The sequence below is a fragment of the Littorina saxatilis genome, linkage group LG17 (assembly GCF_037325665.1).
Source record: "Littorina saxatilis isolate snail1 linkage group LG17, US_GU_Lsax_2.0, whole genome shotgun sequence".
NCBI classification, from domain to species: domain Eukaryota; kingdom Metazoa; phylum Mollusca; class Gastropoda; order Littorinimorpha; family Littorinidae; genus Littorina; species Littorina saxatilis.
In genome coordinates, this window is record NC_090261.1 from 50,691,516 (window position 1) to 50,718,502 (window position 26,987).

A 26,987-nucleotide genomic window follows, 5' to 3' on the forward strand; every position below is an offset into this window, starting at 1 on the left:
ACACACACACACACACACACACACACACACACACACACACAGGCCGCTCCAAACCATCCCCATCACAGACAGTACCGACCTTACGAAGCAGATTTTTGTCATTAACTTGTCAAGTATAAATAGCTCTTATTTGCATCCGCCTTCCAGCGGGCAGATTATTCTAGTTCATTACTCTCAACCAGGAAATCACTCTTCTGGAAGGGAGGCAGAGAAGTCTAAACAGAACGTCAGAACCGTTACCGGTTTTGGGCTTTCTGTACACAATCAACAAATTACGTTTAGCTTGGAGGTATCAATCAAGGTCGTAGGTGAGGTTCTTTCGCGATAAATTACTCTTTCCCTGGAGCTTGTTTGTAAGCTGAAGGTGAATGAACGGAAGTGTAAACTCTTTACTGACGAAGAAACTGTCTCTGTCATAGGCCGTTTTTCGCAAGCTTACGCCATTTTGAAAGCAATTAGTCTTCTGGATATAAACCAATAAACCCAGTATACTGTGCTGATGGCTTCGTTGTTGCAAGAGACTAAGATGATTTTTCAAACAACACGTGAAGATGACCTAATTGTTGATGGGAGCTTCGCAACTATTGTATATTATTATATATATTATATTATCTGTGTCACTCTCACTCTCTGTCTCTTTGTCTCTCTGTCTCTGTCTGTGTCTCTGTCTCTCTGTCTCTCTGTATCTATCTGTGTGTGTGTGTCTCTCTCTCTCTCTCTCTCTCTCTCTCTCTCTCTCTCTCTCTCTCTCTCTCTCTGTCGCTCTCTCTGTCGCTCTCACTCTCTCTCTCTCTCTCTCTCTCTCTCTCTCTCTCTCTCTCTCTCTCTCTCTCTCTCTCTCTCTCTCTCTCTCTCTCTCTCTCTCTCTCTCTCTCTCTCTCTCTCTCTCTCTCTCTCTCTCTCTCTCTCTCTCCTCGTCTCCCTGAATTTCAGTTCCCAGTTAACAACTAATGGTAGCGATGCAGTGAAAGGGAAATAGGAAAGCAGAAAGTTGACCCTTGTCACGCTCAATAGATATCTCGCCTTAGATCTTCAACAACAGCTGGCCAGCCGGGAAATTCCAACGACTGACCTTCAAACCCCTAACCCCCTCCCCCATCCTAAAAAAAGAAGCAGAAAAACAACGTTAATTAAAAACGCTGTACTGACCACAAGTCTCAAGAGATAAGAAATCGGAGGCTATTTGCAGAAGTTCAGACGTGGGTCGGCTCAATTTGCACGAAGGAATGGTCAGGCCGAGGAGTCTCCGGCAAGCAGACAAGACAAACACACATAGGCAGTTAAAGTTACGGCGATCGCCTTTCGGATTTTTCGTCAGGACTCGGCGCGCCTTAGAACCGACCGCGATCAAGTCTGGCCACTAGTTATTTCTCGAGCCTTGTAACTTGATTTAGTATTGTATTGACTCAAATCAAACTGGGGGTAGGGTAAACTTGTTTACTACAACTGGATGGGCATTAGACTGATCATAAGTTACAGCTTTTCCTGCTGGATTTGATCATATAAGATTATTTTTTAAGTTTTGGAGAACCATCAGATAGAATTCAGCTAGATGCGGAGAGCAGCGTTAACATAGACATGAGATTGTGAATAGAGTGAGCTGTCTGTGAATTGGTGCATCTCTGATTTGCAAACTAGCACACATGCAAATCATAATTTGGCGAGATTCTATGCAACTGGGATGCCAATAGCTTTAGACGTAATGATAGCACTAATGATGCCCTACATGACCATCAAGACAGTGAAGCCAGGTAGTAGCAAATTAGTCTAGTAGTGACATCTGTTGGGGGAGGCAGAGGGGGTGGGAGGGGGGGGAGGCAGAACCACAGTGACTGAGTGAGTGAGATTCCAGGAATACTTCACAGCTCATCAGTCCCAGAAGGAAGGAAAGTGCCAAGACAAACATTGTCAATGAATGTCAGGGTGGAAGGTGGACGGGGTCAAATGTTGCTGTGGTGGTGGGGGTCGGGGTGTTGCAGTTCCTCCACTTCTGCATGCTTGGACTTTTTGTCTGGACACTCGTTCATTAAGTCCCCCCCTCCCTTACCCCCACACCACCGCACCCTGCCGCTCTCACCCCCCGCCTGCTACTGACTGCAAATTTGTCGGGCAAAGGGGTCACTTTTGTGCGGCAGTGTACCAGAAATACATTTAAAGTTGTTCTAGTTTATTTCCATGCCTGTAACTGGACCTCGGGCCGTCGAGTCAATCTATGTTTTTATATTTCGAGTTGTTATCTAGGGTCAAGGTCGTTACAAAGAGCGCGCTATCTCAGCTGCAAAGCCTGGTCAACTGATTGTCTTACTTCATAAACAATGACCCTGCAAGGTTGTAATGCTGCCTCCCCTTTCCGCTCTCCCCCAAAAGTTGAAGCCTGTTCAGGGGAGAAAATAAATCATCTCATCAATTATTGACCAGTCCTGCATTTTGATCGGTCCATTACCTCGTATCATTCACGAACTATCCAGTAAGCAAGTAGGTAGGTGCATGGGCTCCGCTGTAACCAGTCAAGGGGGAGACGGGGGGGGGGGGGGGGCACAGTAGAAATCCCCTGTTAGTGATTAGTCCTTTGAAAGTCAGCATTAAAACGTCCATCTCAGAGTAGAAAGTTGAACCGAACATATGAAGTCGAAGGTTCACCTTTTCTCTTCCTTAGTGGGATTTTCCAACGTTGTACGGAGAGAGAGAGGGAGAGAGAGAGGGAGAGAGAGAGGGATAGAGAGGGAGAGAGAGAGGGAGAGAGAGAGAAGGATAGAGAGAGAGAGAGGGGGGGAGAGAGAGGGAAAGGGAGGGGGAGAGGGAGAGAGAGAGAGAGAGCGAGAGCGAGAGAGATTGATTGATTGATTAAACTTTATTACAGAAGGATGGAGATTTTATGCGTTGCCTAGTCTTACAATCTGTCCTTGTTTGCTAAGAGAGAGAGCGATAGAGAGAGAGAGCGGCGATAGAGAGAGAGAGAGAGAGAGAGAGAGAGAGAGAGAGAGAGAGAGAGCGAGAGAGAGAGAGAGCGAGAGAGAGAGAGCGAGAGAGAGCGAGAGAAGAAACAGGCAGACAGACAAATCAAGTAGAATCCACTTTCACTAAAACGATCAAATTGATGGAAAGAAAGAAAGACAGACAGACAGAGACAGGGAAACGGAGACGCAAACTAGACCCTGTAAGCAAAAACCCGCAACGTTCACCGCATAGTAACTCGGTAAGTTATGGACTTTGGCGGACCAACAGCTCCAGACTGAGCTAATAGGCCTTGTTGAGGCGCGGGGGATGTCGTGAATGAAACATGGAAACGGAGGAACGCTGGCACCGAATGACCACAGCAACTGCCAACAACAACATTGCCAAGACCGCGTTGGGTTATCATACCTGGAAGCAAGGAGGGTGAGAATTCCTTCCCTCTTTGCTGGAAGCTCATCACTGTCGCTCAGTTTACTCAAAGATCTTCTCATTAGCAGAAGATCTTTGGTTTACTGTTTACTGTTGCGGTTGCTGTTGCTGTGTAGTCAAAGAGACATTTTTTTGCTGAAGTCGTTTTTAGAATGTTTGTTTGTGTGACTTCGGTTGTTGGGGAGTGTTTTAGAGTTAGTTTAGAGTTGTGGGGGCGAGGGTTTGAGTGGCGGGGTGGGGCGGTGTGTGTGTATGTGACCTGTGTGTGTGTGTGTGTGTGTGTGTGTGTGCGTGTGTGCGTGCGTGCGTGCGTGCCGCGTACGTGCGTGCGTACGTGCGTACGTACGTGCGTACGTGCATGCGCGCGTACGTGCGTGCGTGCGTACGTGCGTGCGTGCGTATGCGTTTGTGCTTTTGTTATCAAAATCTTGTGTTTCTGTTCTGACTCTTTGAGTACTGCTTTAAACGCTATCAGACCGCGGGTTCAGTCATGACTTCTATATACCCAAGGCACCTACGCGGATGTAGTAAAAACGGAGTGACTAGTTATAGTACTCTCTCGTTAATTAAAGGTCATCTTCCAGCGACAAAGCCAAGCGCTTAGTATCATCTGGACATACCGCTGACCTTTCAGGCACGGCGGAGAAGATAAGGGGGGAGACAGAGAATCAGAAGGAGAGACCCAGATACTAGGGTTCTCTTTTAATGAAACCATCAGTTTTGCCTTTCAGGGTATAGTGACTTTGCATTAAACACTGTCAGAAAACATTATTTTTGCACTGAAATTCAGACTGAAAAAGAACGTTTTTGTGTCTATGTGTGTTGCAGAACGTGCGATGCTTCAGGAGAACTCAGTGCGTGGTGGACCTGCCCAAGGCCTGTCTGCCCAGCGAGTACTGTCGTCCCAAGGCCACGTGTAAAGGTCAGTACTGTATTAGTATAAACAGACAGACAGAATGATACACACACACACACACAGACAGACACACAGACACACAGACACACAGACGCACAGACCGACAGGAATGTTTACAAATTCAACCACAAACATGCACCAAACATCAACGACATAGACAACAGCTACAGAAGAAGCTACAACCGTAACACCAATAACAACAATAACAACAGCAACAACAACAACAACAACAACAACAACAACAACAGGTCCTGATCCTTCTTTTAGGAAAATTAAATTGCACACGAGTTGCACACGCAAAAGAAAAAAAGAAAATTGAAACACACACACACTCACACACACACACACACACACACACACACACACACACACACACACAAGGGCGCTAGCTCAGTGTTATCGAGGGGCTGCCTTTAGCCAAAAGGTGCAGTGTTGCGGTTGGAGGGATGTGCACGGCGTGTGGACCTGGTCTGATTGTCAGGCACGTCGCCAATGCAGCGGTTAATGAAGGGGAATGCTGTTTTTCTTTCTCGGCAGCCCCCCCCCCCCCCCCCCCCCTTCCCCCTCCACTGCCCTTCATCATCGTGTCCGTAAGCTTTGAATCCGTAAAGACAACACCAGCCCGTTTTGACTTTTGGAATTGCACTAAAAGAAAGACAAGACTGCGCAACCATAACTTCATTCTAATTCCAGGCCTGAGGTAAAAGGAAGCGTGAAGAAGATGCGGGGTAAACAGGAGGGGGGACAAGAGAAGTATGAACCGCGATCAAGACGTATTTAAAAGAGCGCTAGCTCTCTCTCTCTCTCTCTCTCTCTCTCTCTCTCTCTCTCTCTCTCTCTCTCTCTCTCTCTCTCTCTCTCTCTCTCTCTCAGTCTTTCCCTCTCCCCGGGGCCCCCGTCTCTCTCTCTCTATCTCAGTCTCTCTCTCTCTCTCTCTCTCTCTCTCTCTCTCTCTCTCTCTCTCTCTCTCTCTCTCTCTCTCTCTCGCTTTCTGTCAGTCTGGCGCTCACTCTCTATCTGACTCTGTCTGTCTGTCTGTCTGTCTTTCTTTTTGTCTGTCTATATGTCTGTCTGTCTCTTCAGATCTTTCTTTCTATTCTCATTTTGGATTGGCAAGAACTTGTAAAGGTTCTCAGTCTCGAACGCACTGGGAAGTTTCAAGTCTTGTATTTGTCTGATGTTCATTTTCGATAACATGTGAACTAGGCTAAATGTGTAAAATACCGAACGACCTAGTTTAAATTCATCTTTAATTCCAGGCTATAAGTTAAGAAAGTGGCACAGTATCCAACTACGGTTCGTGGCATATTGCATCAAGGTATATTCTTTCGAATATATGTGTGCTGTCGAGAACAAGATATCTCTTATTTTGAATAAATGTACAATTTGGTATCTACTGTTTCCTTCACTTTTGTGAAACAAAATTCATACAATATTTGAACTAGTTCTGCAGCCTGTCCCCTTTGTTTGGTAAAATTGTAACACTATAATCTTGTCCGAACTTCTGAAAAAAAGAAACTAGTTCAGCTTTTCAAATTACTCTCTTTACTGCAACGACTTTTCTGTTTTGAAAGTAGTTCAGCTGTCTTTGAAATCTAGGTGAGTGTCAGTATTAATCAGTTTTGGTCATTCAATCGCCCGTCCCATTCAGGTTTTGAACAAAACCCGAACCAGTTTGTTCCGATTTAGGTCAAGCGCCTCGGAGACACCGATCCTGTGTTTTTTGTTTGGAAAGGTTAATAATGATGCGGTGTGACGTATCTAGGACACGGCCGTTAACCCGACACAACCTCACAGACTGTCCGCAGACACACCGTGGACATTGTTTGTTCGTGTTGTTGTGAAGGGGTAGGGTAAAAGGCGTAACGAGACACTGTTTCGTAAGGGAAATTTGCCATTCTGGTTTATAATTGTCATGTCCACCATCATGAAGATTTGTGTAATGTTGTATTGTTTTGGTCACGTGAAATAAGCTTTTGCTTGAGTTCGTGTCCTAGCTGCCTGCATATTTTCAAATGTTTCATGTCGTGAATTTTGAATAAAAATTCTGTTTAAACCAAAGGAAACAGGTGCAACAGTTTAAGTTGAAGGGATTATACCTTAGATGGAATAAGGCCTCAGAACACTTCCAAACTGAGTTATACCATAATATTCTGTGTTTCAAAGACATACAGCATAATCGCTTAGCTGTTGCGTTCAAGAGACCCTTTAAGAGAAAGAAGACATGAGTGGAAAAGGGACAACAATAATAACGGGTGTAAAGTGAGAAGCGCGCCGTGGCATGGGTACTAAAAAGTGTACCAGGTGCACGCTGAAAAGCGGAGGAAAAAACAACGCCTGAAACGGTGACACTGACGCACTAGCGGATCAGAGACGAACTGCGGGGGAAAGGGGGTGGAACTTGGCTGAGAGGGTGGGGGAGAGGGGGTTGAGAGAGAGAGAGAGAGAGAGAGAGAGAGAGAGAGAGAGAGAGAGCGAGAGAGTGGCGGAAGAGATAGAGACACAGAGTCCGAGACAGACAGACTGACAGATAGACAGACAGGCAAACAGACAAATAGATAGATAGATAGACAGGCAGAAAGGCAGACATGCGTACCGACAGACAGAGACAGAGACAATGACAATGACGGAGAGAAACGCATGCAAACCGTCAAAAAAGACAGACACACGCAATCGCAAGCAGAATTTTAAATAAAATCTTAAATGTACGCACGAATTAACACATGCACGCACTCACACACGCACGTGCAGGCAGGCAGGCAGGCACACACACACACACACATATACACACACTCGCGCGCGCACACACACACTCGCGCGCACACACCGGAACACACACAAACAGACAGACACAAACACACGCACACACACGCACACACAAACACACGCACACACACACAAACACACGCACATGCACACACACACACACACACACACACACACATATTGAAGACATGCACTTCACGACTCCAGGAGACCACATAAAATGTGATGTACGTAGTTGGTTTGTTCTTTGCTGTCACTTTTATTCGTTCTCTTCTTCGTCATGGTCATCAATGTTATCGTCATTGACGTCAACCACGGAGCGCACGAAATCAGTCTGGACATTTTGGCCATTAAACGATGATAAAATGGCGCCAAAGCCACACATAAAGACGGTTGACATAAGTCCATTTGGCGCACGCCTGTGCATATTCTGTCTAGACTTAGAATACAGCGACACAAATTGATACAACATTTTGTTCAGAATCTTATTTGCAATGAAACTGCTTATATATAGCAGGGGTGTTGTTAGAATGTATTTGTTTCGCTAAACTTGCCCAAATAACCGTGAAAGCGTTGCTAATTTTCCGGAAGTTCAAAGGCACAGTAAGCCTTCCGTAAACCATCACAGATACGGTCAGGCTTTTACACACAGTACAAACACCCTTTCATTTAAACACTCACCGATTGAGAACATCCTAGGTGCCCTCCGTAAAGAGCGAACAATTTTCAAAGAATTTATTTTTTGCGTGGTTTATCTTACCCCTGAGCCATCGTGAACCCGCGTGTGATCCAGTTTCCCTTTTTCACAATGTAGTCGTCAGTTAGTCATTTGAATGCGACTCGATGTGAGCTTATCTACAATAGCACGTTTTTATGCACGAAACAAACGGCTGTGGTTCACAAGAACTCTAGCGATGGCTTTTGACTGTTGAGAGGAACGGCGATATGCATAAACCGTCGTCTGCTACGACCCTTGCGTGACCCTGCTTCCGGGCTTTTCTTTTTTCAAACTTTCACAACTTCGAATTGCACTGATCTTGTCTTGATGAAAAAAAGAATTCTTTTATGATTAAAGAATGTTTGTGTAACAAGCTGTCAATTTATTATTTAGATTTTAAAAGTTAGGTCTAGCGCAAAAACGCACCACGGTCCAAAAACATTCTGATAATCATCGATCCACGGCTATCGCCAGTTTAAGGGAAGTAACTCATTTTTGACCTGAGTTCAGGATGGGTCCAAAAAGTGTTCGAGACAATCTGCAAAATTAATTCTTTAAAAATTGCTCGCTCTTTACGTAGGGCACCTAGGATGTTCCCGTTTGGTGAGCGTTCAAATGGAAGGGTGTTTGTATTGTGTGTAAAAGCCTGACAGTATCTGTGATGGTTTACGGGAGGCTTACTGTCCGGGCGTGATTTCCGATATTGAATATTCATAACAGCCGTCCAGCACCAAAACGAGGCGCCATTGTTGTAGAGGAGCAAGTCCACGAAAATAAATTCTTTGAAAATTTCTCACGCTCGACAGAAAGCAGCCAGGATGTTCCCGTTCGGTGAGCGTTCAAATGGAAGTATGCTTGTACTATATGTAGACGCTCGGGGAGCTCTGTGATGGTTTACGGGAGGCTTACTGTGCCTTTAAGGCAGTCTCTATCGCAATTTTGTCATCGAATTCCACAAACAAGGTTGGCAGCTTGGTTAAAATTACGGCAAAGTTGACGATGATTTGTACATGTCGAACGTTTATCTTTTGAAAAAGCAAGACATTGACACGTACATCGACCCAATGGACGCTATAGTGTACAGACAGGCAAATAATAATGAGATAAAAAAAAAAAAAATTGGAAAAAAAGAAAACCTATCTGAGTCAGTGTGCGTTCGGTGTCTGAAGAGATAGTCAGTCGCAAACGTTCCATTAACACACATTTCTGGATTGATTCTGGATTAAGGAACGTTGGCAGTCTAGTCTTCTTCTTCGTTGTCTGTCTGTTTTTGGATTCTTGTACTACATCTATATATTTAGATTAAGCCCAGTGGTATTAGTGGTAATTAGATCGTTGCCTAGATTGAATTGTCGGTTTTACAAAGTGTTGTCGCTTCGCTGACAGCCGACGCCTAGCGACATCCCTGGAGCATTGTCACGATCTTTTCGCATGACAGGAATTTCAACCAGCGCCAGCTTTCATTGTTTACAGTGGTGTGACACTAAGACGGATCATATGAAGCATTAACCCACACCAACCTATACTTACCTGCGGTTACAAATCCTACAACCTATACTTACTGGTGTCAACTGACGGCCTGACATTTCCGGGGTTCTTGTCGCCGCCAAATCTAGTGGAAGATGAATGCTTTCCGAAGTCTCAGGTTAAAGTGATACTGGCTTTCAGAGACCTTCCGCACAAGTAGAATCCACTTTCACTGAAACGATCAAATTGATGGAAAACTGTAATTCCAACGTCTGGATATTCACCGGGTAAGAATTCCTAGGAGAGGATCCCTCGTTCCAAACCCCGCCCACCCCCACCCCCCACCCCCTCCCCGCCCCCTCCTAATAGATCTTCCTCCAAAAGGGAATCTGAGTGCTAATTCTTCTGCAGTCAATCCAGATGGCCGTACATGTATCAGATCGTTAGTCCTGTGGAGGTGCTAAAGCTGGCTGTCCTTCGTATGTCGTCATTGGGCCTCCAGAGCTTGGTGTGGAGGACTAAATCAATCAATCAATCAATCAATGAGTCTTATATCGCGCATATTCCGTGGGTACAGTTCTAGGCGCTCTGCAGTGATGCCGTGTGAGATGAAATTTTATACGGCCAGTAGATTGGTTGTTTGTTTGTTGTTTTTTAAAGGTCAACACCGCGCGTGGGACAGATGTAGCTCTGTTTTCTCGTACCTATAATACACCCGGTGTCTCTGGTGACGCCCCATTTATCTCTGTGGCCTTCTGCTATAACAAGACTATTTCTACTGGAGACGGATGTTCGGCTTAATGCCCTTTTAACCGATATGGCTCTGCAGGACCGATGCACTTTTGTTTCCTTTTCTGTTCACATGATATAATCTTTGTGTTCGAAATTATTTACACTTAGGTCTATCACTGGGTGTGGAGGGAAGTCACACTTATTATATGCCATGAGAATTAGAATCTCTACAAATTCACTTGTGTTTTTAGCGTTCCGTTTACAAGTTTATTGAGCTATGACTTTATTTCCAGTAAGGTGTTTTCCCAAAAGGGAACGGGCTGCTCTAAAGCAAGTAGAGAACATACACAAGTGACCACGATTAACACGGGGGGGGGGGGGGGGGGGGGGAGAGACAAATACGACCCGGCCTTTTAACCTTACTCATTTACCCTTCTTTACCCCGAGGAATGAAACCTCCTGTTCCCGATTCCCCCACTCTTCCCCACTTTTTATATCGAACATCGAATCATGTCCCAATATAGGTCCCAGTCACCTGAGAGGACGTTAAGTCATAGTCATAGTCGGGGCGGGGATGTAGCTCAGTCGGTAGCGCGCTGGATTTGTATCCAGTTGGCCGCTGTCAGCGTGAGTTCGTCCCCACGTTCGGCGAGAGATTTATTTCTCAGAGTCAACTTTGTGTGCAGACTCTCCTCGGTGTCTGAACACCCCCGTGTGTACACGCAAGCACAAGACCAAGTACGCACGAAAAAGATCCTGTAATCCATGTCAGAGTTCGGTGGGTTATAGAAACACGAAAATACCCAGCATGCTTCCTCCGAAAGCGGCGTATGGCTGCCTAAATGGCGGGGTAAAAACGGTCATACACGTAAAAGCCGTGGGAGTTTCAGCCCATGAACGAACAAACAAACAAACAATAGTCATAGTCATAGTCATAGTCATAGTCATAGTATCTCGCCGGTTGTAAAAACCTGTTGCGTTTTTCACGTTCCGTAACCCCCAGCTGTTCCGGCCCGCTCCGACGCCGGGACAAGAGATACGAATCTTACCTAGCGAATTACACCTTCCTCCGAGCATGTCCTCGCTACCTGGGTCGCCTTGATCTCTGTCAGATAAGATAGAAAAGTGGCGGGCGATGGGGGTGATAACACGTGTTGAGCTCATCCGGACACCACATAGGAGAGATGGTTCAAATTCTTCACGCTTCGGTTCGATCCTTCACGCTCGGTGGAAAGAAATGCGGGGCGAAATGTGAAACTTCGAAAGGGTCACGGTTTGTGAGGCTGTTTGTGGCCGGAGGGGTTAAAATGCACATCATTTTCGAAACCCTATACGGCCGTGGAAAGAAATGAAGCGCGTATTTGTCGAGAAAATGTCAACTGGATCAAATTTCCTGCGAGTTTGATATCAAGTGTCGTTACTATTTATACGCCGATAAGGTGTAAACATAGCCTGTACTTTTCGACAAGAAAGATCGCGAAGATTGTGGGAAAAGTGTCAAGTTTCACGTCCGTTTCATGTTGCCGATACTACTCATACGCCGAGGTAGGGGTTAAAGTATTCGTGTCAGGTCGAATCAGGTACAGAACATTTCTCGTTTCAGATACGGCGAAGAGGTTTGGCCCACTTTTTACCATTTAACAGACAAACAATTAAAGCAGACAAACTCACAAAACGACGGTGTAAACAAACATAGAAACAAACAATTAGCCAACAAACAAACGGGCTTGGGGATAAAGTATAGGATGGATGGGGGTGTAATAATAATGATAATGATAATGAGAGCTTATATATAGCGCGAACCACGAAGAATCGTGCTCTCCGCGCTTTACAAATTAACAATGAATAAAACACACTAGTTAAACATTGAATATTTTATGTAAACAATAACATAAGAACCTATATAAGGTGTAGGGATCCGGGTGGCAAGGAGATAAGTTTGGCTCACTGTGTAGGTTTGGTACACCCTTCTTCGTATTTACCGCCAATGTATATAGAGAATACTACGTGGCTTGCTGTGTCGTATACCAGAGTGTAAATCTGGTACGAAACAGCAAGCCATGTAGTATTCTGTTTATCCTACATACTGTACTGACGTGTATTTTACTGAAAATGTCCTGCAGTCGAGGCAGCTAAATTGAAGACGCTAGTTTTGGAACCTCGATCTCTTCTAAAGCCTCGTGCAATCTGTTAGGTCAAAGTAAAGAAACGTCATTCTGAAAGTGTGGCGTGACGTGTTAGTTCTAAAAATTCATCGAGGGTAATTAGCGAGCGCAATTTTTTTTTCTATAATGACGTTTGTCTCGGTGACTTTGGCATCATAAGCAGTGGAAAAAACAGGTCCCTGCCAGACTTGCTTGACATGACCTCATTTACATGATATACACACGTGTGATTTGAACGATTATTATCTCACGAGTGTCTCTCTCACGTATGTAGGATAAATATGGATTGAACACTGGATCTCCCTTCTTCGAGCCATATAACGTCAGAGGCCGGCTAAAACTCATATTCAGGCGGCTGACTGAGACTATACAAAAGATTTCATTTTTGTGGGCGTCAATCGTAACAAAATGAATTCTAACTAAAAATGGATCGATTCATAAATGTTATTTGTAATTTTGTTAACCGAAATATGACATTTTACAGATCTTGACAGTCTTTGACATTGTTCACCTCGATTTCGGAGAACAATAGCTGTCTCGGTGTGTCATGTTTTTGCCACAATGCAAATAACGTATAATTATTGTCATCATTTTCACGAGTTGTCATTCACAAGCACCTGGGAAATAAATCTCATGTTCCCCAGGGAATAAATCCCCGGTTACCATAGTAGCAGGTTATACATGGATAATCAAAAGCAAACCCAATAGAAACGCTCGGGGATTCTTCGGCTCTTTTCTTTGGTGTTTCCCCAGACCTAAACAGACGACACGACACTGCTTTGCAAAGTTCCAAAAGCCTTCGGCCTTGGTCAATAAATATGAAACAAAAGACGATATGCTCCCCCTCGGACCGACAAAAAAGCTGGTCTGTCAACAACCCATCAAACATCTTGTAATTTTTTGACAGAATTAGAAACACTATAGCTAGGGGTGCAAAAAGGTACAATCTCACGTTATCAGTCTAGGGACATCCTGCTCGCTGCCGCGCGAGCCGAGAACATGTTTCCTCTTTATCTTCACTGCGCTGGCTGCAAAACCCCTCAGCACGGAGGGGTTTTCAGACACATCAGACACAGGGTGTTATATTAAAGCTTTATTAAGCTCCACACAATCTTTGCTCCCACCGAAGGCGGTAGGGGACACCAGTTCAGTTCATAAAATATGCTAAGAACCTGAGTTTTTGACACGGTCTTTACATCCCAAAAGGCCTTCGCTCTCATGTTTATTGAATATAGAGGATATTATAAGCCGATTAGACATGTTAGAGAAACGTCTTATTCTATTTCGTCACTGACTTTGCCGGGCCCCTATTGTTACGGTTCGTTTAATGTGGTATCGTATTGCACCGTGAGGTATTGTCACCGATGGAGGTATGCGAACCTCCATTAGCATCGAAATTCGTTCAGGTAAAAACGCCGAAGCACGGCCCACCCATTGCGATCGGACGCTTTGCATACTTTTGCATGTCAATGAAGCTTATCGACCGAATTAGTTTGGCATAATGCATGCCTTCTTCTGCATACCATGGTAACTCCAGACCTGACCCTATTCTTTGACCTGCCTTACATCTTGTCAACATGAGAGAGGGGGAGGGAGAGAGGGGGAGGGAGAGAGGGGGGAGGGAGAGAGGGGGGAGGGAGAGAGGGGGAGAGATAGAGAGTGAGAGAGAGACTGACTAGTAGGGTTTTAACGTCCTCTTAGACCAACTGGTCTATATTGGGACAGGTATTGGTAATACGCTGAAGATATGGTGTGATACTATGATTCGAACAAGCCCGCTGTGGCTGTCTTCTTCGACACACCAGCATTGGGTTTGTCTCGTCAAAGTATCGAAATACGATCATGATAATCAGAGACGAGAGATGATGCATGCGTGTCTTCGTGTTTTCCAAGCCCTGAGACTTTCGCTGTGAACGTGGGATCTTTTTCGTGCGCATGTGTGCACACGGAGGTGTTCGGACACCGAAGAGAGTCTGCACAAAGTTGACTCCGAGAAATAAATCTCTCGCCGAACGTGGGGATCGAACCCACGCTGATAGCGACCAACTGGCTACAAAGCCAGCGCGCTACCAACTGAGCTACGTCCCCGCCCCTGAGAGAGAGAGGGAGAGAGAGAGAGAGGGGGGGAGGGAAGGGGAGAGAGGGGAGGGAGAGATGGATGGAGAGAGAGAGAGATAGGGAATGAGCGGGAGAGAGAGATGGATGGAGTGAGAGGGATGGAGAGAGAGAGAGAGAGATAGGGAATGAGCGGGAGAGAGAGATGGATGGAGTGAGACAAGGGAGAAAGAGAGACGGGGAAGACAGAGACAGAGACAGAGACAGAGACAGAGACTTGTAGGGTTGGGGCGCGTCTTTTTTGTTTGGAAGGGGAGGAGAGAAGGGGGGTAGGTGTGATATTAATTCTTGTTGTTGCTGTTGTTCTTAGGCACATTGAGAAGAGTTTGCCATTAAACAAACAAAAAATTCTCGTACCCTTCCTGCTTTTCTGCAAAAGATAGTGAACAAAAAGAAACACACCACCACCAACAACAACAACAACAACAACAACAACAACAACAACAACAACAACAACAACAACAACAACAACATCCCACGAGCTCTTGAGTATCAAAACACAGCGTGCCAAACGTGTTCTTCTCGCAGAAGTTCAGAAAATTCGCATCAAAACCCTACACACAGTAAGACCAGACTTTCAAGCTTTTGCCGAGAGCTGCCTTCCTGAACAATTTCAGAGGCATGTCATCAAAGCTTCGACGGGTATCGCTATACGTACGGCAGCTGAGGATATCCGGCTGATTACAAACCTGTGAAGTAGGGGATACTCTTCACGAAACTCGTGACCCTCTCATCCTTGCCCACCTAGATGGCTAACGCGATAAGCTGTCCTAAGTATTTAGAGGTATGTCCTGACGCGTGCTTGTTCAACGCTCCCGAAGTGGTATATATCCACTCCCGAATTTAAAGTAGTCCCAACCTTCTTCGATTTTTGTTGTTCGTGGTTTTCTTGTAAGTCTCCTGCTCCGAGTCCGGCTTTCTTTGTCCGTCTTCTTCGTGTTATTTGTTTCTGTTTTTGTTTTGTTGTCTTTTCCTCCTCCTCCTCCTCCTCCTCCTCCTCCTCCTCCTCCTCCTCCTCCTCCTCCTCCTCCTCCTCTTCAACCTCTCTGCTCTTCTTCTCCTTCTCATATTCCTTTTCCCCTTTCCTCTCATTCTTCCCCTCCAACTCCCCTCCTCTTTTCCTGCTTTTTCTGATATCTGGGTTATTTAGCAGTTGTACGTGTAGCGTTCGATAATTATACAGTGCGGCTATAATGTTTTTCACTGAAAACTGTAAAACAAGTGCAAAAGGTGCATCCACAATGTTGTATCTTGTATTATCTCTTGTTCAAGGTGGGAGTAACTATAGAATTGAGTGTGCTTTACTGCGTGATGCGTTGCGTTCAAACAACAGTTCGGATTGGCAAAACAACCAGTTACCATGCACACAGTTGTAGTGTGTATCTAACCCCCCCCCCCCCCTCCTCCCAACCACAATGACCAGTAACGAGCAGACTATCCACATCATTCCCGAATTTTTCGTCGCAAGGAAACACTATATCAACCCATCTCCACCCCTAGTGTTTTGTTGTTGCTATAAGAATGAGCAATTTGTAAAGCATTCTACGAATAAGATGCTCTAATCTGTGTAAACACCCGACATGGTCTTACGGATTAGTGTCGCATTTAAATACTCGTGTACTAAACCGTGTTCTATTTGTAACGATTACCATCCCGTAAAGGCGGCTTAACTTGAGCTAAATATGCAGTATCATCTATCTAATACTTTTTTTTTTACGGCGAAAGATCAACCTGTTCCTCGCCACCACCTGCATGACCCACTTCCGACCCACTCCCTCAAGAGAGAGAGAGAGAGAGACTGAGAGAGAGAGAGAGAGAGAGAGAGAGAGAGAGAGAGAGACTGGGAGAGAGAGTCAGAGAGAGAGAGAGAGAGAGAGAGAGAGAGAGAGAGAGAGAGAGAGAGAGTGGGGGGGGGGGGGGGGGGAGGAGGGGGAGAAAAAGTGTCATGCAAATTTGGGAAAATGAGCCACATGCAGTTTGTATGTGAGTTAGGGTGGGTGTTTTTTAATACCAGTAACAAGTTTAGACAAAAACCGAACTCGTTTCCACAACCTTTCAGCTCGATGATGTTGACGTTTGAGTGCTTAGCTTTCATTCCGCTTTGTTGCAAAATGCATACCTGGGTATTTATTTTGCCCATGGACGTTTGTTTGTGACATACTGTTGGCGAGATAAATGTCCACTGAATGCGTCATTCAACTGGAGTCAGAATGGCAAGAATGCAGACAAGCCTTGTAAGGTTGATACACTTGTTGGGCAAAATCTGCGACGTAGATCATGAAAAGTCAGCGAAAACACCTTGAAACAACGTCTGGCCGGACAAAGTTAGGTCCCTTGGCCGGCAAAAATGCGGGTGCCGGAAGTACGTCACCAGTGTTTGTGGTGTCGAAGGTCACCTACATGTTTGTTTGTTTTGTTTTTTGTGTGATTGGTGTTGATGTTTTCTGACGTCCCGCTAAGCATCGTGTCAAGCGGAGAATGAATGTAGGAGATACTCTACCGAAACTGCAGTTTCATTTAAAGAGGACAGCATCATTCAAGTACGACTTCACACAAATCCACCCCGTCAGTCAAACACACGCACATTGACGCACGGACGCAAACACGCACGCACGCAAACACGCACGCACGCAAACACGAAACACAAACAAACACGAAACGCAAACACACACACACACACACACACACACACACACACACACACACACACCTATTAATAAGCTACACCTCCTCCCGGAAACGCCCCTCCCATGCATAAGTTTACAGTGACAGTTTGACTATAGGTATCGTCGATATCATCGTCTTAGAAAAGAAAAAAACTCAGTGTCAGTTTTTACAGAGACTATTGTCACTTTAACACCGCTAAAGCGGCATTTTACATGCACCTATTCACCTCGAAAAGTACTCTGTACCGTGAATTTAAGTATATGTGTTTCTGAATTTCTTTGAAATTTGGAAAGGTTGCTGCAAGGTGCTGTGCCTTTTTTAGTGTTTGCCTACGATTTCTTGACTGGTAATTTGCATCTGGTTACGGTGTACGCCCTTGAAATACACTTCAACGTCTGTGTATTGTTCACACACTATGGACTAACTGGCACGCAGACAAGCAGACAGACAGGCACTCACGCAAGCAGACACACACGCATACATAGATACTGACATACTCACAAGCAAACAATCACACACAGATACGCACTAAAACCCAAACGGACATGCACACTCACGCACGCACGCACGCACGCACACACACACACAGACCCACACACACACACATAAACCACATTTGTCAAACACACTCTCTCTCTCTCTCTCTCTCTCTCTCTCTCTCTCTCTCTCAACCCACCCTGCACCCCTACCCGACCTCATCATGGTGAACCTCATCTTGAACCCCACAGTTGTTTACGGATGTCATCGCTAAATATACCCGACACACACCCACGCCATCCTGCGCCAGTCGAGCTAGCGGGTGTATAAATATCAACTTGTTTGCCCTGGGTAAAACACTACTCGATCACCCTTTTGATGGGCTCAGAGGGTCGTGAAGATCAGAAACAGCCCAACTTCCAACCCTACCCCCTTCCTCTCGACCCCCTCCTTCCTTCCTTATTGAACTGTGACCCTTACCACCATCCGCCCCCCCCCCCCCAACTCCCCCGTGTTTCTACTTCTGTTCAACACACACACACACACTCACACACACACACACTCACACACACACACATACAGACACACACACACACACTCACACACACACACTCACACACACACACTCACACACTTACACACACTCACACACACACACACATAAACATACACACACACACACACACAGACACACACACACACACACAGACCCACACACACCTGGCGCCCCCATCTCTCCCACCCCTTTCCCCTCTCAGTCCGGCCCAACTACGAAATTCCCCGTATCACATCTGCTACAACTATTTCACTTCGTCGACCCTTGCCAGGTACAAATTACCTGAGCGAACGACGAGAAGGAGTGTCCCAGGCCTGCCCTCCTTTTCAACAGGTGGGACCCGGTGGGAGTCTTTTGCGTTCAGGAAGTGGAGAAAATACATACAGGAGAGAAACCTGCCTAACGATGTTAACACGCACGTTTACAAGTCGAAGGTTAAAGGTATTAAATACACCCGTCTTCCAGTGGAAACGAGCATGTAAACCAAAGAGGACCCTCTTTGACCCTCTTTGACCCTCTGACCCTCTTTGACCCTCTTTGACCCTCTTTGATGTACACCTTCAAACATCTCTCCAGACTTTTTTTTTATGCATGTGGAATGAGAGCATTCTCCCACAGGCATACCGAAATCAAAAGCTTGGTTTTCTTTTTTGTTTTCGTGTGGAGCCAGAATTTTTCGAGGAATTAATTGTGTAGATTGACAAGGATGTCAGCGGGGACATTGATTCAGGCCAATATTCCCCATATATATATGCATGCACAGAAAGCAGCCACGCTGTAAATCTGTGGTATAGCGGAAGCTTGCCCAAGGTAAAAGCCTGGACGAATCTACGGTGATTTGCAAGATGATCTACGCGAGAAGCAAGATACCTGTAAATGCTTGTATGAGCCATCGAAGAGGTCTTGGAACTCAGCTGGATCAAGGCCAGGCTCTCTCAACCTGATAATATATGGTTATTTATTTGGTTTCAAGACTACTTTTGTTTGTTTTGAGCTTGGAGTGTAAGGTATTTTCAGGGGTTGTATGTACAGTTACGAAATAATAGAAAAATTAATACCGAGGCACGCTGGTTTCCGTTGGCATCTAAAGGACACTTATTCAAATATTGCAGAGCTAAATTTAATTATGAACAAAGACAATGTACAGGGTGTGTGTGTGTGTGTGTGTGTGTGTGTGTGTGTGTGTGTGTGTGTGTGACTGAGTGTGTGTGTGTGTGTGTGCGTGTGTACATGTGTGTGTGTGTGTGTGTGTGTGTGTGTGTGCGTGTGTACATGTGTGTGCGGTGTGTGTGTGTGTGTGTGTGTGTGTGTACAGAAACCTCAAATCACATAATTGTTCAGTATCTGCCTATGGCTACATTATCATTTGAGCTGACTAGTTCAGTGAAAGGCTCTTCGTTTAAAGTTCAAGAACTCTTCGCATGTGTCCGTACTGCTCTTGCTAACACAATTCAGGGAAACACTTTTCACTCATGTCTGAAACTTTTAAAGTGTTTGCGCACTTGTTAGGAATTGTTGAAAATGTTTCTAGCCACGAAAATCTCCTTTCCTCCACTTTTGAATTAGGGCACAGTATTGCAGATAACATTGCAATTCTCCTTCATGGGCACAAAAGTGTTTCTCTAAACACAAGCGTCTCTCATTGGTGCAGGGGGGATAAAAAAAAAAGGTATTGAGACCCATACGTTTATGTATTTTTTCTGTTCCACCCAGTTTGGAGAAGATTTTCACTTGAATATGCCATGGACTGGATTTGCATAACTGTGTTAATGGCATGTAAATAGGCGTGTATAACATGTTTGGGGTGGTAGAATTACAAGTGTGAGAACAATCTGAAGAATTTGGACAGGTGTGATTTCTGCTTCTTGAAATCGGTCAAAATTTTAGATAGTGTATTTTCCACTTATTCTGCTCTGTTGATCCCACCCACATACGCGTGCACGCGCGCACGCACGCACTCATGCACGCACGCACGCACGCACACACGCACCCACATGCACACCCACACACACATACACTCACACACACACACACACACGCACGCAAGCACGCAAGCACGCACACACGTACACACACACGCACACACACACACACACACACACACACACACACACACACACACACACAAACACTCAAACACTCATAGTAAGCTTCTTCTTCTTCTTCTTCTGCGTTCGTGGGCTGAAACTCCCACGTACACTCGTGTTTTTTGCACGAGTGGAATTTTACGTGTATGACCGTTTTTTACCCCGCCATTTAGGCAGCCATACGCCGTTTTTGGAGGAAGCATGCTGGGTATTTTCGTGTTTCTATAACCCACCGAACTCTGACATGGATTACAGGATCTTTTTTGTACGCACTTGGTCTTGTGCTTGCGTGTACACACGGGGGTGTTCGGACACCGAGGAGAGTCTGCACACAAAGTTGACTCTGAGAAATAAATCCGGCTCTCGCCGAACGTGGGGACGAACTCACGCTGACAGCGGCCAACTGGATACCGAAATCCAGCGCGCTACCGACTGAGCTACATCCCCGCCCTCATAGTAAGCAAGTCTAAAAAAACAAATTCGGGTTACACACTACTAAACGTCAACACAGCCTAGCACAGACAATATAATTATAGTGGGTAGAAAAACGAATGTCACACGTTTTCGGGATGTTGTCTTCGCCACAAAACAACCAGTAGCACCAACACCGGTAAGCGACGCTTCTACATCTCAACGCACCACCTGTTGTAAAGGAGAAGCCTCGCTCATACCCCCCCTTCTGCTATAATCGTCAGACATGTGTTATTTTCGCTGGGTGGGGTCTGCGGTCTTGTAGTTCCTGTAATTCTGCGTGGAAAACCCGGCAGCAAACGTTTCCGATAAAGTTTGGCAAAAAAAATCAAGATCAAGTATTTCAACAGCTTGGAAGTGTGTGTGTGTGTGTGTATGTGTGTGTGTGTGTGTGTGTGTGTGTGTCTGTGTCTGTGTGTTTTGCTTTTGTCTCTTTCGACGATAAAAATACCTCTGCGTAGAGAAAATGTAAGTTTTACGCCCTCACGGATGTAACCGAGTGCCGTAACACTACGATTACCTCGGGAGGCGAAGTGCAATCAAACAGAATTGAAAATGTTAGGGCTAATTTCTTAGCCCTATAAAAACTGTTATGCAAACCCGAAGGTTTCCATGAACATACACACAATCGGATACCACCAGATCCCATCACAAACAGAGTTCCACAATCAACCGGTGTTGACTTAAAGGCCAACAACTCGGGTGGAGAATCTGCTGTGAAAGGAGCGGTAGCCTCCCCTGTCACAATCGCCCCCGTTTGAATGAACTTCGTCCCGAAGTTCCGAACCGGGGGACCACTGTCCATCCCAAGTTCGCAGAATGGGAACAGCACGAAAATGTTCAGTGGTCATATTATGCCATTACCTGAACATATCATGCCGAGTCCCATCCCTGCTCGCAAGCACCAGATGTAACCGTATGCCGTAACACTACGATCACCCCGGGAGGCGAAGTGCACTCAAACAGGATTGAAAATGTTAGGGCTAATTTCTTAGCCCTATAAAAACTGTTATGCAAACCCGAAGGTTTCCATGAACATACAGACAATCGGAAACCACCAGACCCCATCACAAACAGAGTTCCACAATCAACCGGTGTTGACTTAAAGGCCAAAAACTCGGCTGTGAAAGGAGCGGTAGCCTCCCCTGTCACACGGGAAAACCCGGCTTTGTATGAAAATAAAAAATAAGAATGCGGGGGGGTGGGGGGGGGGGGGGGGGGTTTAGACAGCTGGCTGCCGGCTGCTAGTGGAGACCTGAAATGGGCTAGGGACCGGGTTGGGTCCTTTCAGGATGCCAGGACTACAAAATGTGTGTCTTGGGACACATTTAGCTTAAGATTCCAGAAGTGGATCTGTGCTGTGCTGGGTCTGCTGCAAGCACACTAGAACCAGCTCGCAACAGTTGAGGTGAACAGATTGGTGACCAAGACCATCATCGGTTTCTCTCCGAGTGATGGGTGTGGGCGGAGAAAGTCTCCCAGACTGAGAGCAACTCAACTCAACTCAACTCAAATTTTATTGGCTTCAATTTTCATAGAAGAATTTGTCTTGCGCTTGGGAGAAAGTAAGAGTATAACATATAAAAACAGCATTCATATCACATTTCATGTATCACACACAGTAATCACTAGTATAAGCCTACAATTATCACATTTGTACCTGTATCATACATGCAAATAAATAGTATCACATTTCCACGTATCACACACAATATATACATTACATAACATACAGCAAGCTTCCATCTCCCGCGCCCCCCCCCCCCCTCCCACACATACATATCCTCGCACGTGCGTCGACTCCATACAAATGACATCATCAGTCCATTAACTAAAATGCACAATGACTAGTAGTGGGTACATGATACTTAATACGTGCTCAACTAGACCTGCTAACTAAAATAATAACAGAAACAAAAACAAGGAATGGGCACAACATTTACACGTGTGTGACCTACTTACATCAGGTGCCTGTGATCTATAAATAACAATGATTGCGTTTAAAGTAAAACATGAATAATGCCGATGTTTACTAACAATGAATACATAACAACTAAGATAAGAATGTATGTGCTTTCATAATATGATTATTTTATAAAACACAGTGGGGAAATTTGGAAAATAATTTTTATACGAAACTGCGCACATCGAGTCGAGCTCTGTAGCGTGTGTGTTCGGAGGCAGGAGACACACATGGCTGTGGATATTAATTGTTCGGTGGATTAAAAAGGATACCCCGACTTCGGCAGGGCAGAAGGAGGTACAAGACGGTGTGCTGTATTGCTGTGTGTGTGTGTGTGCTGTGCAGACATTCTGTGTTATGTGCATGTTCTATTCTAGTCTGTCCGTGGGCTTCCTCTGAGGGCCTATTGTGTACAAGGGGAGGTCACTTCCGCCTTATAAACAAACACATGTGGAGACCCACAGAAATACCATAGCATCGTAATGAAAGAGGGCAAAAATACTGATAACAGCAAGGTAAGACAGGTCTAGGACATTATTTCTAGGACTGACTAAGCAATAGAACAACATCATGATCTTCATAAGCAATGATAGTGAGAACAAAACAAAATTCTTACTCTTCTGACTGCTCCCAGTGATTGACACCCCTACCCAGCATTCTCCCTTCTGTAGCGGATGAGACTAGACATCTCTTCCTTGAGAGTGTCACAACCTTCAAACACGTGTGTGAGGTGTCCAGTCCTCTGCGTAGTTTTTGGCAAGGCTCTTTTATCCTGTTGTGGAGACTTTTTTTTTTAATGTTGGGAGGTTTGGTGTCAAGGCCAGTTTTATTTGTTTGTTTGTGCAAATATTTTCTCGACAATCGCATTTACGTAATCAGAAAGTGCAGGTAAAGTTCTAAATATATAATTATACAATGTGTGCTTTGCAGTTTAAAACGCATTATTCCCCCCTCTGCTTCTTTACCTCTGTAAACTTGTAGAGCTAGTTATTTTTCGATAATGACCCAGCAACCAAACAAATAACGAGCCAGCAACAGCCTGAATCCTCGATAGTGCAATGGGTTGAGAAGCTGTTCTGTTTTGGTACTACTTTTGCGACTGAAAAGTTCCGAACGCTCTATACGTACGAAATATACATCTCTGGAGCAAACAATACAAACATACCGCATTTAAATTAACATCTACAGGCCTGAACACATGAATCTCCATATAAAATCCATGAGTTAGGTTGTTTTCTGAATCTAGATCTGCCGTGCACACACCGTTCATCACAAGCAAATTCCCAAGGCAAGTAACTCATACTCTTGCCGACAAGAGTAGTTCCCCTTCTTTTAACGCAGTTTCTTCGACAACACTGACTGCAATCCGACGGTCAGTTTTCAACAATATTTCATTTTATAAACAGATCACACGCAACCAAATGCACACATCTCATCAATTTAAACAACATAAAGCGGTTTCATACACTATTTTCCCCAGAAAACTGAACTTCATACAGTAATTAACGTTGGAACACGGGTGCAAAAGTTCGTCTGCTAGTCCCATTTGACGAAAGAACATTATCCTACACGATACTAAAACATAAACAGAACACACAATATCTGCCTTTACCGCCACAGCAGAATAACAGCATATCTGTGTACTTGATTTTAGTCTAAAACAGGGAAACTGACAAGAAGTGTTAACAGAATGGAATGATTTGCACGGAACTATACAACCGCGCATTAATCGATCGCCTGCGCAGGTTGACTGGTTGAGTGATTCGGATTCGATCAAACTTTCGCACAAAAACTCCTGTTTTCTTTGAATAACTGAAGAAAGGAGGAATAAAGAGGTTACACACCTCGTCTCAGTGATTATTAAAAATAATGGTCTCAGTTCGCGGTCATGAAAAAGCTCGCTGAAGCTCGCATTTTTCATGATCCGCCAACTTCGACCATTATTTTTAATAATCACTGAGACTCGGCATGTAACCTCTACTTCCATCCTCTTTGTCTCTCTCTCTCTATCTCACTCTCTAACTCTCTCTTTATCTCGGTCTCGGTCTATATCAGTCTGTCTGTCTTTCTGTCTGTCTCTCTCTCTCTCTCTCTCTCTCTCTCTCTCTCTCTCTCTCTCTCTCTCTCTCTCTCTCTCTCTCTCTCTCTCCCTCACCCCACCCTGTCTGTCGGTCTGTCTGTCTGTCTGTCTGTCTCTCTCTGTCTGTCTCTCTCTCTCTCTCTCTCTCTCTCTCTCTCTCTCTCTCTCTCTCTCTCTCTCTCTCTCTCTCTCTCACCCACCCTAGCTGCACCCCTACCCAACTCTCTCTCTCTCTCCCTCACCCCACCCTGTCTGTCTGTCTGTCTGTCTGTCTGTCTGTCTCTCTCTCTCTCTCTCTCTCTCTCTCTCTCTCTCACCCCACCCTAGCTGCACCCCTACCCAACTCTCTCCCGCGCTCTCTCTCTCCAATGCACACGCTTGCATGGTGCTGCCAGTATGTGCGTGCATGCTGGTGGTGTGTCTGTGTCCTTCCATTCTTTTGTTCGCACAAAAAATAAGTTGCATTCGAGTTTAGTTGGTAACATCCGTTTGGTTATTTTCACTTAGGATCCTAATAACAACAACAACAACAACAACAACAACAACAACAACAACAACATTAAGAACACCACCACACCAACAACAACAATAATATTAAGAACACCACAACAACAACTACAACAACAATAACAACACCAACAAAAACAACATCAACAACATCAACAACGACATCAACAACAACAACAACAACACCTCAAAAATAACAACAAAGCGCCAAGCAGCTTTGAAACCGCAACGAAATTCTTCCTTTAAGTTTGTATTACAAATCCCCTGGTGTTCGGCACTCATGTGAGTCGACTTTTTTTGTATTCCTCCTCACTGTTTTGATAGCTTTTAAATTGGCTGCGTCGGGAGCCGTGAAATGTAAGGAGATGTCTTATCGGCACTATAATTATTCGCTCCTGCCATACCCCAAGAATGAAAAATAAAGAAAAGCAAAGGTAAAAACTTGCACGTAAAGGGATTTATTTATATTCTTGACGGGGGCGTAAGAATGTGTTTGGTAGGAGACATATCTGAGGTAATAGCTGTTCGTAGGGTGGCAGGGTTCAACACACCCACGTTTAGCAATCGAGAGAGAGAGAGAGAGTGAGAAAGAGAGAGACAGAGAGACAGACAGAGAAAGAGAGAGAGAGGTACAGAGCGATACAGAGGGAGACTAAGACACTGCACTGACGAGAGGGAGACAAGTCAAGTCAAGTATTTGAGAGAGAAAGAGATAGAGAGAGAAAAAGAAAGAGACTGAGAGACAGACAGACAGATGGTTGGACGGGTGGACGAAGTCAGACAGACAGAGAAGGACGGGGGGGGGGGGGGGGGGGGGGGGTTGAGAGGGAATGGGGCAGAGAGAGAGAGCGAGTCGGTGAGCCAGGCAGGCAGAGGAGAAAGAGAGAGACTAAGATGGAGAGAGAGTGAGGGATAGAAAGAAAGAGAGAGAGAGAGATTCAGACAGACAGACAGACAGACAGATTGACAGGTTCATCTTTGTGGAGAGAAAAACCTCCTCCTTCTCTTCCTCCAACATGTTCTTTAATATGATGTTGATCAAGACAGTAACGACACTCTTTGGCATAAACTTACACTCGCGATGATCAGCTACACCACTCAAGTCAGATCAAAGCGGCGACCAAAGAACCGCTCATTACGGTCTCTTTTTACCCACAAAATTCACGCTGGCTCGCGCTCAAAGAGATACTCTGGGGCTACTTGAGGTTCACACTAAATTTAGTCAAGATGCTTTTGATATTAGTTATTTGTGGACTCAGGTGGTTCGGGTTCTTTGCTTCACAGTAGTAACACGCGAAGAGTAAATTTATGGTCTTCCACTTCCGGGGGAGGGAAGAGAAAGTGGGGTGGGTGGGTGGATGGAGTGGTGGTGGTGGGGGGGGGGGGGGGCTGGCTTTGCGAGTCAATTTCGCGCCGGATAGATGATGAGAAGAGGTGGAAGTGTGTGCAATTTGCTTGCCTCGTTTTGATGCTGCACTATTTACGATTTTTGAGTGCGGATTTCTGCAAGAGTGCATTTTGGTCAAAGAACCTATCTAAAAAGGCGCTTGTGCCTTTACCTTCAATCAGACACATTTAGCGTGATGAGAATGTTAGAGTAAGATTTTTGAGGCAAAGCAAAGCAGTTCAGAACCGACTGAACATATTTTTGGAGTGGGAGTAAATCAACGGTGGCAAACACTATAGAAGCAGTCATACTTTCAGCTCCGCTTTTATGACTGGAAACTACGAGCGATGGATTTCATCAACAAATACCCAGCTACATGATATCACAACCTTTTGCCTTCTTTTCCTGTCTTTGGAGCTTGGTCTGCTGAATGAACTTCATCTAAAACCATGGTAACTGTCTGATTTTCCTTAATGTAATGGGTTTTTTTTTTCTCCTTCAGATCTTAGCCCGCCTGAACAACCACCCC

The 26,987-nt window shown here is 45.1% G+C and overlaps 1 protein-coding gene across 1 annotated transcript in view; it reads left to right on the forward strand.

Annotated features, from left to right (window-relative positions):
* LOC138953784 (kunitz-type serine protease inhibitor 6-like) overlaps positions 1-26,987 on the forward strand; it is a gene marked incomplete at its 3' end in the record, with an annotated part of 80,456 nt that extends 53,469 nt beyond the window's left edge. Inside the window, 2 exon segments of the mRNA XM_070325691.1 lie at positions 4,213-4,306; positions 26,961-26,987. Of these exon segments, the coding sequence (XP_070181792.1) occupies positions 4,213-4,306; positions 26,961-26,987 (121 nt within the window).